Below are 14,848 nucleotides of genomic sequence, written 5' to 3'. Positions count from 1 at the left end.
AATCAAACTTTTTTTAAAAAAACTAAGCCTCTTAGCAGTAATTATATCAAGCAAAGCCATTTAGATGGGATCCCAAGCTGTTAACAAGCACCATGCACAAACAATATCATGTGTCAATCTTGAAAAAAGAAAAAAAGAAAAAAGAAAGGTCATGCTATCAAGGAAAATCATTCCAGTCCTTGCAATATTTGAAAGGAGTATACGTGTTGGGGTGCGGTGAAAGAAAAATCAGATCACATAAGGAAGACCCTGCAGAGGAAAAAAAAAACATAGAGGCAATAAGGCAAACACTTTTGTGATTCTATAAAAAATTGGCAGCATGTACCTTGCACCTACCACAATCCAACATGTTAAAATCTCAAGCAATTCATGCATTTCATCATTTATAACCAAGCGAAGTATGGAATTGAGCTAAAGTGTGATTCACATATTCATTGACATTGTCCGAGCAAAAGACCTTGATTGACACATTGAATTGAGTTAAGATCATAGTATGGAAATTACACAAAATGGAAGAAATGCCCCTTTTGTGAGCCATCAAGAAAACCGAAGTCATCTTTAAACAATCATCAATAAAGTTGACAAATCAATTCCTTTGTTCGGAGCAACCTTAGCAGGACCCCAAACATCATAATGAATTAAATCAAAGGGCAAAGAAGTTGTATGATTACTCAATGGATAAAAAACACAATGACTTTTAGCCAAGACACAAGTTTCACATTTGAACTCATACTCCACATGATGGAGAAGTAAAGATGGAAAATATATATATATATATATATATATATATATATATATATATATAACCAAATGACGAATGTCCTAGGCGATGATATGCTAGGTGGTATGATTAACACTATCAGAATAGGCTGCAGCTGGTAGTGCTAAGTAATACCCCCCTCCGTGTAACATGCCAATTGTCTCTTGAGTGTTAAGATCCTGAAACTGGCAATAGGAAGGATATAAAGTAGCATAACAATTGTATGAGTGAAGAAATTTAGCAACTGATAATAAATTGGAAATTGAGGTTAGGGATAAGCAAGGCATTTGAGAGAGAGATAAGTGTGAGAAAGACAAACAGATCCTTCATCCGTGACTGGAAAAGGGACACCATTGACAGTAGTGATGTAGGGATGACGGAGTGTAGAAGACAAGTAAATATGGAAAAAAAAAACTTGAGGTAACCAAATGACGAATGTCCTAGGCGACGATGCCAGAGCCAAATCTTATCTTGTTGATGACACGAGCATTGTGAACGGTATGATTAACGCTATCAGAATAGCAATGGAAATAGACAATAGCAAACCCTAAAAAAAATGGGGAACATCAAGAGGCAAAATTAACGGCAAGGCAATGGCAACGACAACAACAAAAGTAAAGGGAAAGGCATGATTGTTATTAATGCTAAATATTTTTGTCTACACTTTATTCCGAAGCTGAAAGAATTAAAGTATTTATGACTCTTGCAACTAAATTTTAACTGAAAAATAAAGAGCATGATTGTTGATGCCCCTACCCTAAGAGCATCTTCAACAGTCTCTTCAATAGCTCTAGTTTTTCAAAACATTTATTTTACTTTGGAAGAACAAAACCTACATTGAAAATGCTAAAAACATGCACTTTTTCTTTTAAGATATTAAATATATAGACATTCTTCACATGTTTTCGTTTTTTTATACACACTTTATTAATTGAATTGAAGAATCTACTAGAGCATAAATTATTAAAATAGCAAACAGATGTTTTTAAATTACCACATTCATCAACAAATTTTTAATTTGACGAGTTCAATTTGTTACTACTCTCTAACCTATATAAGTGGGTCAACAAAGTACAAGTGAAACAACACCCCAACCGACCATCATGCCATGAAACAGGGCATAAATTGAAGAATGGTCCGCCACATCACTGTGATGTCTAACATGATTATTTATTCTTGGGGTGCTTACAAAGGAAACAACCTCCAGCAACTCAAGTCAAAGGAGATAAGGCCCACATGTTTCCCACCTCCCTCCACTAAGAAATCCTTTTCCGGTTTTTCTGCACTAAGGATTTCTGAATTTCCAAATAGTCCAAGATCCGATCTCGGAAGAACCCCCTTCCATTTCATCCCGTCTTATTTCTTGTCAGTAGTGCACGTTCCAGTTCCCGTTCGGCAAGTGAGTAATTCTTTCTCGTTAAGATTCTCCGATCACCTCTCTCTCTCTCTCTCTCTCTCTCTCTCATGTTTTGAATTTTCATCTCTTATGAGATCAGAGTGGCCTTTCAGACGAACTAAGAGTTATCTCATCAACAACAGATAAAATGATTGAACTTTCCTTATTACAGAGAAAGCGATAGCCATTGACTTGCTGGTAACCTGTTTGCATTTGTTTTCTTTTTTCTATTTCTAATTTGTTTCCTGGTTTTAATAAGTTTATACCTCCAATATATAAGTTATAAAATAAGTCTTTGTAGGTGTACACAACTTATAAGAGAGAAAAGAGAGTTGCTAACGGAGAAGCAAGGGTGTGAGAGATTCATATATATATGGAGAATGATTTCGTTGAAGGAGCTCCTTCATCTACAGTTGATATTCCAGAATTTTTAAAATCCTTCCCGAAGCTGTCTGGCTCTGATTCATCTGCCAATCTTGATTCTTTACCTAGTGCTGCTAAAGTTGTAGCCACTGAAAGTCATGCTGGACAAACATCTTCTCATTACACATTAGCGGACATGTTAAAAAGATCAGATGTTACTTCGCGATGGGAGGATGGTCGTGTTGTGGACGAGTATCGCAAAATTATTCGGTCAGTTTGCAAACAATAATTTATTTTTTTTCTTAAATTACAAATTTTTTCTTTCTTTCTAAATGTCAGTAATGGTGCCTTCCGATGTGGGAAACAAGAGTCAGAATTTCTATATTGACATACATCAATTTCCATGTTTAAATTTAAAAAAAAAGAAATTTAGAAATTCTACGCAAAAAAAATATGGAATTTGGATTGCATAAATTCTAACTTTAAATTCTATCTAAATAGTTGTCATTTCTAAAATTCCAAGAGAATAGAAGTTTGAAAATAGTAAAGTTCGTAAAACCATTAGCCAAATAAGAAATTTTACAAATTTTAAAACATTAATTTAAATCATTTTAAATTCCATCGTTTATGAATTCCTCTACTAGTACATTGTTAAATTTCAGAGAGATGGGCATGTGGCCCACCACTAGCAACATCAATATTGTTCCCAACTTAACTAACTATTTAGCAGGTGTGGGGTTTTATATAAAATGCCTCGATATTATTAGGAGTGGAACCACTTATTATAAGTTGTAATTTATTTAGTCAAGTTTCCAATGTGGGACTTTATATTCTTCAACACGCCTCTTTACATGGGACCACCACATAGTGGGCCACACGTGGAACCAAGTCCATATCATAGTCAATTATTTAAGCCCAACACGTGAACACCACGTATTGAGTAAAGGGGTAGGGGTAAACATTCAAACCCAACATGTGAACACCACATATTGGGTAAGGGTAAATGCCCAATTCAGACCTAGTCAATCAATCTGGCTCTGATACCATGCTAAAATATGAATATGGTTTGAATACTTTAGGTTAATTATATTCTTCTCTATAAGGAGGTATATATAGGAGTTTACAAGGATGCTTTACAAGAAAATAGATACAGTAATTAAGAGAATATCTCCTAATTATACAAGGATGTTTCAACTATATGAAACAAGAAAGTAGATCACCTAATTAACTTAGGAAATAAATCTTCTTGATTTAATAGGTTAACTCACGTCAACATACACTAACTCTACTTTTTCAAAAGGGATATTATTGAGGTACTGTTCCAATTGGAGTTGAAAGATATACGTTCTGGCTACTTGAACGATGGTGACATAGTCATTATTCATGGTAGAGCAAAGATCCCCTATCTTGCAAATCCTTGTATTGAAACTAAATTGCCAAGCTATAGACAAGAATTCAAATCTTTGGTTTCAAGAATGCTCGGGGAGAATGCTGCAATAGTGGAGTTAGTGCACTTCTATGGCAAGATCGACCACCTTGGGTAAGAAAACCATCTGATCAACTTTTAACTATTTTTTTAAATAATAATAATTATTTATATAAAAGTATCTTTGCTTGTGGATTAATCTTCCTTGTATACGTGAAGGATGACTTTTAACGACTTATGGTATCATCCTCTGCTCCAATCATCTAATGAGAGATATTTTTTCCCTCTTGACGCCTGGTTGCATCTTCAATATGAGAGAAGAGATACATGGAGAAATATGTATCAAAATGTGGTGAATAATGATATTGACATTAACACAATCATTGGAAAATCTAAATATAAGGCTTTTATGTTAGTTCTTTTTAAAAAAACCAAAAGGGAAGGTGCATATAAGAATAATGCCTTGGGAGTGTTTGATTACTCAAGAGACATACTCGAGAATGTTAATAAATTTGTGGACAAGGACGATGAAAGAATTTCGGTATGCATATCACCTTAAATTACTTTGTAAATTTATATATATTTATATATAAAAGAATGTTTAATAATTTGATATCAAAACTTTTGCAGACAAAGCATGAAGTGGAAGAAGAGCTTACTTCATTGTTCCCCACACGGCTAATAGATTTATATGAGTTCTTGTATAGCATGGGCATTAGCATGGACTCCTTAGGGCTACGAAGGTACACTACTACACAATGTACTTTCTATAGCATTAATTAATAAAATTTTATTTTCTCAAATGCTATTAAAAAGGAGCTTTACAACAATTTTAGTCAAATTGCTGATGAGATAATTGCAAGTGGAAAATATCGCTCAAATTAATATAGTAGTAAATAGAGTATTGTTCTAACAGGGATCAAGGTAATCTATTAATACTAGAGTGATTTATTTCTAATTATATTTGAATTAAGCAATAAGAGGATTATTAAAATCTAATTAAGCAAGTAAAATAAATTGATATTAAGTAAATAATATAAAAGATGACAACAACGATAATGAAGCACTAGGACACCGATTTCGCCTAGCTAATCCCACCCAAATTCTTCTAACTTGTTAATCATAATTACCTAACATGTTGATAATCGTTTTCCCTTACTTCACCAATACTCCCTTTCAAGTTATGTTAGTTGTGTTCCGTACCGTCAACCCACTCTATTTCTAGTTCTGGATTTAGATGGCTAATAACCCATAAAGATTTGTGGAAAACATTAAACTACACAAGCCATAACCAAATCTTCCGAGTCAACTATGTAATTTATGGTACTTGTTACAAGAAGCTATTTATTAGGAATCTCCTTCCGGTCTCAATCCAATTCTTCCAATCATGCAATTAGTGGCCAATTAATTGAAAGCATTAAGTAAAATTAACAATATCAAAGAATTTGAGTATTCATAGCTAGGCTACATCGTGGCCCTAGTAAAAGAAATTAGTTCATGAAGGACTTATTGAGAATCATGATGGTTGATGAAGACATGCACCGAATTCTCCAAGTAGAATGCCAAGGTTGCACAAGCTCTCTTTGTATTCTCCTTTGGGTGTTTCGGCTATGAGTATGAATATGTAGGAATTTGATGGTGGAGGATCCTTTGATCAATGGCTGAAATTCCCTATTTATAATACTCTAAAATCCTACCTATCTAAGGTATAATTACAATTGTTATAAAAATAGGATTCCTTCTAATATAAGGTCTTCTTTATTTCTCCTTGTTTGACTTGGTAAGACTTGAACCATCTTGAACTAGGAAATTTGACAACACTCCTTGCAACAAAAGGAATGACTTAGCTTCTTTTTAATTACTCTCCAATCTTCATCTTCTTACCCTTTTTAGCACACTTTCCCTTATTTCCACAATTTCTTCACAAATCTCACAAAACCAATTAAAACAACCAATTTAATCCAAGAAAATTAACAAATAAATAAGTAAATGAGGCATAAAATATATATGAAATATTGGAACATCAATTGCTATAGTAGTATATAAAGTGGAACATATATACACATTCCCCTTCTATTGAGGGATCCCTACAAAAAAAATTTCAATGATCAAAACCATATTTTTCACATCTTTATTCATAGACCATCCTTGTAAAAAATCATGCATATTGAAAATCATTAAGGCATCTAATTGGGACCGACAAAATAGACGAATATGGTGCTTCAACAAAAGACTATAATAACAATCTAATTGATTGGTAAAATCGTTTCGGATTCCAGTGATTCTTTTGCATAGATGATCTTTGAGGGAATATCTAAAAACTCTTAAAAGTGAATATAAAGGCAAAAACTCTCATTCGGATGTCTGCACGTTATTATCGTGCGGATGCCATCATAGACAAGGAGGAAAGCAAGGAGGGGTAGTAAAAAATACATGGCGTTCGCACGATAATAACATCCAAACGTCCGCATAAAAGAAAATATGTTATTTAATAAGGCTAAATTAGTACACATACAATATGTTTAAATTTAATTAAATAAAATATAAAAGGAAAAAATAGTATTATAAAAGTTAAGGGGCACACGCGTAAACTGAGTAAAAAAAAAATCCAACTGGCACACGCGTAGGGCTAGTGAACTATTAATTCATAGTTTGATCTTTTAAATGAAATAAAGCCCATTTTTGGTAAGTGTGATCTCTATGAAGCGTCGCCTTCATATCTCTTTGCGTGTGTGCCAAGGGGCTAGGGAACTATTAAATCAAAGCATGTTTTTAAATGAAACAAAGAAATAAGCACATTTTCTTAAGCCCATTTTTTGTAAGTGTGATTTCTCTGAAGCGTGGTCTTCGTGTCACTTTGAGACGTTAGCTTCGCATTTCTCTAAAGCTCTCTCAACCAAGTTGATCAATAAAATTTTCATCTAAATTCTCACAGATCATATTGCTTAGACTCTAATTGGATTTAGACCAAGCTCCTACTCCATAATTATGAATTGGAAATAAAAAATCATACATCTCCATCCGCAAATCGTAACTCATAAAACACTATTTGGATTCTAGAAATCGCAATAGAAATCTTAGTCGTAATCTTCATTGTCATGTAATTTCTTATTTGAAGTTTTCAAGTTTGATCAGTTTCCAAGTTTCAATTATGGTTCTTGTTCCTATTCATTATGCTTATAAGTTAATATGCTTGTTTGAATGATTGATCACCATTAAAACATGTATGTTAGCTATCTTGGTTGGAATTAAGAGTGGACACCATATGCCTTAATTCGAATTAAACTATGAATAGGAAGAGTACATATGGACATTCGACAACAGAGATTAGATACATGCTTGGTTATTTAAAACATTCTTCTATGCTTAATGGATTTCTAATGCTTAATTTAGGTTCGACAACAAAAGATCAAATTAGGGAATTAGGAATACAAGGTTAGGACCAGGCACCAAGGCTTAATCATACTTTAGCTAGAATCAATATGAGAATGTAAATTGAACTTGTTAATTGATTTGCTTGAGTTAGTTCTTTTCTTTTCTTTCTCTGTTTTGTGCAGGGGATCAAATTGAATCAATCTATCATCAATCCTCGTGAGATCGACCTCGCACTTACATATGCTATACTACCAAACAGCTCGTACACTTGCGAGTATTGCACAAGGTCCGATCAAAATTCAAGAATTGCACAAGGTGGTTTGTAATATGCATATGAAATTGTATTGTTTTGGCTTTGGTTGTAGAGCTTCTAAGCAAGTTGCAACTCAAAAATTAAAATCGGTCCACTACTAGTGATGATGTAGATGCGATGAAAAGATAAATTTGTGATGAGAAGATAAAAAATCAATGTATTATAAAACTCATAGACATAATATTTTATGTTTTTTTTAGGATGTAGAATACCTACAAGATGTTTATCCCAAAGTGTTACTTTTGTGTATGCTTCAATTTATGGTTTCTATCTGATATCATGTTGTTTTATTATTCCCAAATCAATGTAGACGCATAACTTTGATCATGAACGCAACTGCCCAACCTTCACGCCCCCAAAAGCCAAAGAACTTGATCATGATCGATGTAGATGTCGAACTTCGATCATGAATATAATCCTAGCTTAATGGAGCCGATTGCATGTTGCAACATTTACATTGCTTTTGCATAAGCTAGTTTTTTCTAACTCCAAGCCTCGAGTTTCACATGATAAGCTCTTTGTGAATGTTGGTTCGTAATCACGCTATCCTTTTATCCCATGCCACTGTCATCTGTGCTTTATAACATTTTGGAGCTTTGATCCCTTGTCTGGTATGATTATCTATTAGTGTGTTTTGGCACTCCGCATTTGTTATGATTTTTCTTATGAAGGGGAGCCTATTTTACATGTCATTTGATCTCCTTTTGATGACATTTGGAAGTTTTTGGACTTTGTCTGCATTCTGATGTTCGTCACGAGAATTATTTAAAGTAAAACGCTTTTGGTGTTGTTGACTACTTGTTCGTTTCTCTTGTATTTGTTTTGTTACGGTGGTCAATATGTTGTTTTCAATTATGAACATGTCATGTTGTTAGTTTGTCATTGGCCAAATTGCAATTGATCATTCCATGAATTTGCGTTGTATTTCTAAGTCATTCTGATTTTGCCTTCTAAGGTATTTAGTCCCTCTTGGTTTTGAACATTTTTACTTTAAATGACTTGGTTGTCTGTTGAACTCTCATGGTTTCAGTGAGTCATTTTTGTGTAGGCTGAAGTTGATGTTGTTGTTGTCAACAACTTCAATGATGGTTGTTTTGGCTGTATTCTCATGTTTTGGACTGGTATGAGATTGGTTGATGACATCAAATGTCAATTCTCTTGTTTAGGGGAAGCTTGTCCTTTACGTGCCCTTGGAAAACTTCGCTTCAGCTCTATTTTGGACTGTTTGAGAAACGTTGCTGCGCTGTGTGTCATTTCTCTTATTTAGTTTTATTTAACATCACTTCTTGTCCTTCTTGGTTGGTGTCAAAGGTCTTATGTTCTGTTTTCACATTGGGATGTGTTCTTTAGCGTGTGCATTGCTGGTCCAGAATAGTGGTATTATGGTATTCTACTTGACTAAGAAAATCACGGTTGCCTCATTTTACTAGTCATCTTGATAAGTTGTCTTATCTTTTTGTATTTTCATGTTGTTGTCATTAGTGGCCTTCTCCAACTTGATCGTTGTTCTGATCACGACATGAAAATGTATACTCTAGTCACCTAACATGATCCTTGAAACCCTCGAGATTCTGCTGTGCTATATTCTTTTAGGATTGTTGGCTTATGTATTTTGTGGTTGTTAAATTTAGGGGGCATATATGTAAATGTATTAGCACATTCTTGCTAGTTGTTTTTAAAATTTTCATATATATTGCTGCCCACCTAAGCCTTGTCTTGATTGATTGCTTTCCTTCTTTCTTGGATATTTTTTTGTGTGGAGGCTGTTGGTCTCACTACTAGAAAAAACGAAATAGACAACGGGAATCCACCGTCGTGTATCATGTTTTACAACCGACGAGAAATCAACCGCCGTCTTTTAACACATGAAATAACGACGGCAAATAACCGACGTGGTTAATATATTACACGTCATAAAAAACACTAAAACCGACGTCAATTTCATACATAAAAGCATAAAAAGACAACTTCCGACTATATTAGACGACGGTTTTAGTAAAACACAGACGTTTAAATAATGTTAAATGTCAAAAACAACTACAAACCCGACGTAAATATTTTTATCAACGTCTCTAAATAAAACAAAACCGACGTGTAAAACGTAGAAACCGTTGTGGTTAATAAATACTACGTTCACTAAATAAAAAAACTGACGTCTAAAACATATAACATGGTAAATTAGACGTCACTTTTGTCAAAAAAAGTGACGTCTTAAATATTTAACATGGCGTATATTTACTTGAACTAATGTAAATAAAACATAACCACGACCCTTTAGGTCACCACAGACGTTGAAAATTATTTTGACGGCTTGAACATAGAAACAAACGACGTAAATTTAACATTAGACGTCGGTTAATTAAAATACCTGTCATGTTTAATCCATTTACTACGGCCTAGGAGTCACATTTTAGGACGTTGTTAGTGGTTTACAACGTCAGTGGTTGTAGAGTTGGACGTGATTGGCATTTTAAAAGTCTCTTTTCTGAGCCACTTAGACGTGTGTAATCTCTGAGACGTCATTGCTTTTATATTAACCGTCGTTAAAAAGTAACGAAACGCCTTGAGTTATGGATTTGACGTCGGTTATTGTAATATCAAGGTCGTGGTTATAATTTACTATGTCCTAAGAATTCAATTATTCGACGTTGTTATATGATTACACGTCAGTTATTTAAAATACCTGTCATGTTTAATCCATTTACTACGGCCTAGGAGTTACATTTTAGGACGTTGTTAGTGTTTTACAATGTCGGTGGTTGTAGACTTTGACGTGGTTGACATTTTAAAAGTCTCTTTTCTGAGCCACTTTAGATGTGTGTAATCTCTGAGACGTCATTACTTTTATCCTAACCGTCGTTAAAAAGTAACGAAACGCCCTGAGTTATGGATTTGACGTCGGTTATTGTAAAATGATGGTCGTGGTTATAATTTACTATGTCCCAAGAATTCAATTATTCGACGTTGTTATACGCTTACTACATCGGTGATTTATTTATTCCATGACGTGGCTAGTCTTTGTTAAGTCTCTTTTATAACCTTTTTTGACGTGTGCATTCTCCGAGACGTCAATTGTTTAATTATAACTGACGTGCAACAATGTTTTTACGACGTTAATCATCAATTGACAATATTCGTAAATTCGTCGGTTTGAACTCTGCCGTCGTGTTATACTTTATTGTTCATCGTTGATTATTTTATTTACCGTCGTTGTTTTAAATATTTATTAACCATTTTGAAATGAATTTTAATTAACCGACGTGTTTTCTTTTTCAAATGGCGGGTTTAATTTCATTTTTGTGTTGTCATTCGACGTCGGTTGTGAAAACCCGACGTTGGTTGTTTTGTAGACGTCTCTTTTTGCGATTTTTGTAACTTGACCGTCGTATTTTCAGCTTTAACCGATTATTTTTAATTTTTGATTTGTCGTGCCCAAAGCCTGCAGAATGAAAATGTTATCGGAATTAAAATGATATATAAAGAAATGAATTAATATCATACAATTAACTGCATAACTAATGTCATACATTACAACAATCAATCAATCCATATATCTTCACACCCATCTCTAATATTCTCACTCCCAAACTCACCCACTAGGTCATCAAATATGTCAACATTTGGTATCCCTCTAGTAAATGGCTCACACTCAATTCTAATATCACCTAGCACATCATCACCAATAACATCATTATATTCTCTATTAGGCATTGATAACACTACCGACCAACCACGATGCATTGGGTCGTCAACATAAAATACTCGTTTGACTTGAGAAGCCATAACAAATTGGTCATTCCTATGTCCAATTTTACTAAGATCTACAAGGGTAAATCAAAGTTCGTCGACTACAAGGCCCGAAGTGTTATCTATCCAATCACACCTCAAGACTGGGATTCTAAACTTTTGGTAGTCAAGATCCCAAATTTCTTGAATAACCCCATAAAAACCCATATTGGAGACAATAAGGTTTTTATCCTTGGCACTAGCAACTTGCATAGTATGTGCAAGTAAATAAACTCCACTATTTTGGACAGTTTGCACATCATCTAGTGCCTTGGTGTTAAATTTGACACAATTAATAAGATAGCTCCTATATGATGGCACTGCCAAGCTTGGACCAGCTGCTAACCACCTCAAATTTTCTGATATGCCATTATTGTCTTCCCCATTAAATTCACTTTGAACCTGCAAATTAAACATATATCTTAATTCAATTTAACATATATATAGAAAGAAAGAAAATTAAAATAAGTTCAATATGTCATTCAATAACATATATACCTTAAAGCGTAGCCATTGAATGAAAGTGCTATTGTGCTTATCTTGTAGCCACTTTGTTCTCTTTCTAAATTTCGGATAAGTGGTCTTGATGTGGATCATATGTTCCCTACAATTGACACGAAAAAAACACGCATTACGGTCCCTTGTATATAAGATAAACATAAGGAGTAATAATATTTAAAATGGCTACATATGAAAAATTAAACTCATACGTACTCGATATAAGGTAGGACGTCCTCCGTATTCTCCAAGACATATAGATGTGCCTGGTTCAACAAGTCCATATCAACTAAGCTCACTGTGCAACCTGATAATGGCTTCGAAACTCCCATATTCTGGCTTGAAGGCACTCCAACTGTACTAACATAAGATAAATGCTCGGTACAAAACTCTACAGCTTCTTCAGCTATATAGCGCTCAGCAATGCAACGTTCGGGACGAGTACGATTTTGAGCATACCCCTTTAGCACTTTCATATATCTTTCAAACGGATACATCCATCTAAAATATACTGGCCCACATAGACGAACTTCTCTGACAAGATGTACTACTAGATGAACCATGATATCAAAGAATGAAGGGGGAAAGTACTTCTCAAGCAAACACAAAGTAACTACTACATCTTCTTCCAACTTATCTAGCTTGGAAACATCTACCGTCTTTGCACATATAGCATTGAAGAAGAAGCACAATCGAGTTATTTCATACCTTGCAGGCTTCTCCAAAACAGAACGAATTGCCACAGGGAGCAATTGTTGCATCAAAGTATGACAATCATGAGATTTAAGGCCAAGAAGTCTTGAATCTTTTAAAGATACAAGATTTTTTATATTTGAAGAATAACCTTCAGGAACCTTCATACCATAAAAAGAATTGCAAACCGCTCTCTTCTCTGCTCTTGACAAATTCCAAGGCCCTGGAGGCAAGCGAGTACGTCTTTCTCCATACTCGGGTTGCAAATCAATTTTTACCCCCATGTTCAATAAGTCTAACCGAGCAGCAATCCTATCTTTATTTTTTCCAGGGATCTCTAGTAATGTACCAATGATACTATCGCAAACATTCTTCTCAATGTGCATAACATCTAGGGCATGCCTCACAGGGAGGTATTTCCAATACTCGAGATCAAAGAATTTTGATTTCTTCTTCCAACAAACTCTGTCACCATCATTCTCACCAACACTTCCCCCATTTTTCGAGCCCCATATGTAATTAATATCTTCAACCATATGCAGCACTTCTTCTCCTGTTAATGGCTCGGGAGGCATGCCATATTCAGGTTTCCCATTAAAAGCTGCACGTTGCCTCCTATATGGATGATTGATTGGTAACCACTTTCTATGCCCAATGTAACAAATTTTGTGGCCATTTTTCAACCTGTGACTAGGTGTATCATCGCCGCATATTGGACAAGCTTTATATCCTTTAACGACACAACCAGATAAGTTTCCATAGGCAGGAAAATCATTAATTGTCCACAGTAATACACCTCTGAGTGTAAAGTATTCTCCTATGTGGGCATCATACACTCCTCTAATCCCATCCCACAGAGATTTCAAATCATCAATCAAAGGCTCTAAGTAGACGTCTATATCATTTCCGGGCTGTTTAGGACCAGAAATCAGTAATGTCAACATCATGAACTTCCACTTCATGCATAGCCATGGTGGGAGATTATATGTAACTAACATAACTGGCCAACAACTGTATCTGCTACTTAAAGAACTGTGGGGATTGAATCCATCAGATGAGAGAGCCAATCTCAAGTTTCTTGGCTCATTACCAAAGTCGGGCCATTTTTCATCAACAAGTTTCCAAGACGGGGAATCCGCTGGATGAGACATATAACCGTCAACTGAGTTTCTTGCAACATGCCAAGTCAAACTCTTAGCTATCTTATGTGATTGAAACATCATTTTAAACCTTGGAATTGGAGGAAAATACCACACCACCTTCGCTGCCACACCCTCTTTCAAGAACCCATCTTTGGTTTCCTTCCACCTTGAGATACCACAAGTAGGACAATTAGTTGCATTCTCATACTCCTTCCGATACAAAATGCAGTCATTGGGACATGCGCAGATTTTCTCATAACTCATCCCTAAAGCAGACAAAGTCTTTTTTGCCTCGTACATAGAGGAAGGTAGTGTATTTCCTTCTGGAAGAAATTCTCCTTGCAGTATCAATAATTCTGTAAAGCAAACATCACTCATCCCATGTTTTGCTTTCAAATTATATAACTTCACCAAAGCCGACAACTTCGTGTACTTACTGCAAACAGGGTACAAGGGTTCATCGCCATCCCCAATCACATTGGCAAACTCATAAGGATCAGATCCAATATTGGCAAAATCATTATCATCCATCCCTAATTCTTCAGAAACATAACTGAACCTACTTTGCTCATCTTCTTCCACATTTCTACTAGCATTGGTAGTCCATTCCCAAGGTTCTCCGTGCCATCTCCAAATCTTATAGCTTTGGTCAATTTCATTAAAGTATAAGTGTTCCCTTATAATTCCAACCCCAAACAATCGAATATTCCCACATTTAACACATGGACAACGAATCTCAGTTGTATTTCCAAGATTTTTTGACCCAAAATTCAAAAATCCTTCCACCCCTAACTCATATGCCTTCGATCTTCTATCCGCATGCATCCATGACTTATTCATCTCACACTCTATAAAATTCATATATATATATATATATATATATATATTAAAGGGGAAAGACCAGCAATGAAACACTACCTCATTCAAATAGCAGAGAACAAAATGAAAATTAAATATAAAACATGGACAAGACGACGGTTTGAACAAAATAATCGTCGTTTAATATAAATTCAGACGACGGCATCTATAGTCACTGTCGTCATTAAGATACCCAAACCCAGAAATTTGAACGGGGTTCTGGTAGCATAAAGACGAC

At 34.9% G+C, this 14,848-nt stretch overlaps 1 protein-coding gene across 5 annotated transcripts; it reads left to right on the top strand.

Annotated features, from left to right (window-relative positions):
- The first annotated feature begins 1,909 nt into the window (after positions 1–1,909).
- On the top strand, positions 1,910–7,964 carry LOC110772692 (uncharacterized). 5 transcript variants are annotated; one of them, XM_021977144.2, is made up of 7 exons: positions 1,913–2,159; positions 2,257–2,354; positions 2,458–2,789; positions 3,820–4,059; positions 4,165–4,486; positions 4,576–4,688; positions 7,503–7,964. In XM_021977144.2, the coding sequence occupies exons 3-7, from the start codon at positions 2,530–2,532 to the stop codon at positions 7,513–7,515; spliced, it is 948 nt and encodes a 315-aa protein (XP_021832836.2). In that variant the 5' UTR covers positions 1,913–2,159; positions 2,257–2,354; positions 2,458–2,529; the 3' UTR covers positions 7,516–7,964. The 5 variants fall into 5 exon arrangements, with proteins under 5 accessions (XP_021832838.2, XP_021832839.2, XP_021832837.2 ...); XM_021977146.2 differs by lacking the exon at positions 7,503–7,964 and having other exon boundaries at positions 1,910–2,159; positions 2,300–2,354; positions 4,576–4,743; XM_021977147.2 differs by lacking the exon at positions 7,503–7,964 and having other exon boundaries at positions 1,910–2,159; positions 2,300–2,354; positions 2,449–2,789; positions 4,576–4,743.
- Positions 7,965–14,848: the final 6,884 nt, after the last annotated feature.

Source organism: Prunus avium, chromosome 2 (genome assembly GCF_965620075.1).
Source record: "Prunus avium chromosome 2, drPruAviu1.hap1.1, whole genome shotgun sequence".
Classification (NCBI taxonomy): domain Eukaryota; kingdom Viridiplantae; phylum Streptophyta; class Magnoliopsida; order Rosales; family Rosaceae; genus Prunus; species Prunus avium.
This window is presented reverse-complemented; position numbering and strand designations above follow the sequence as displayed.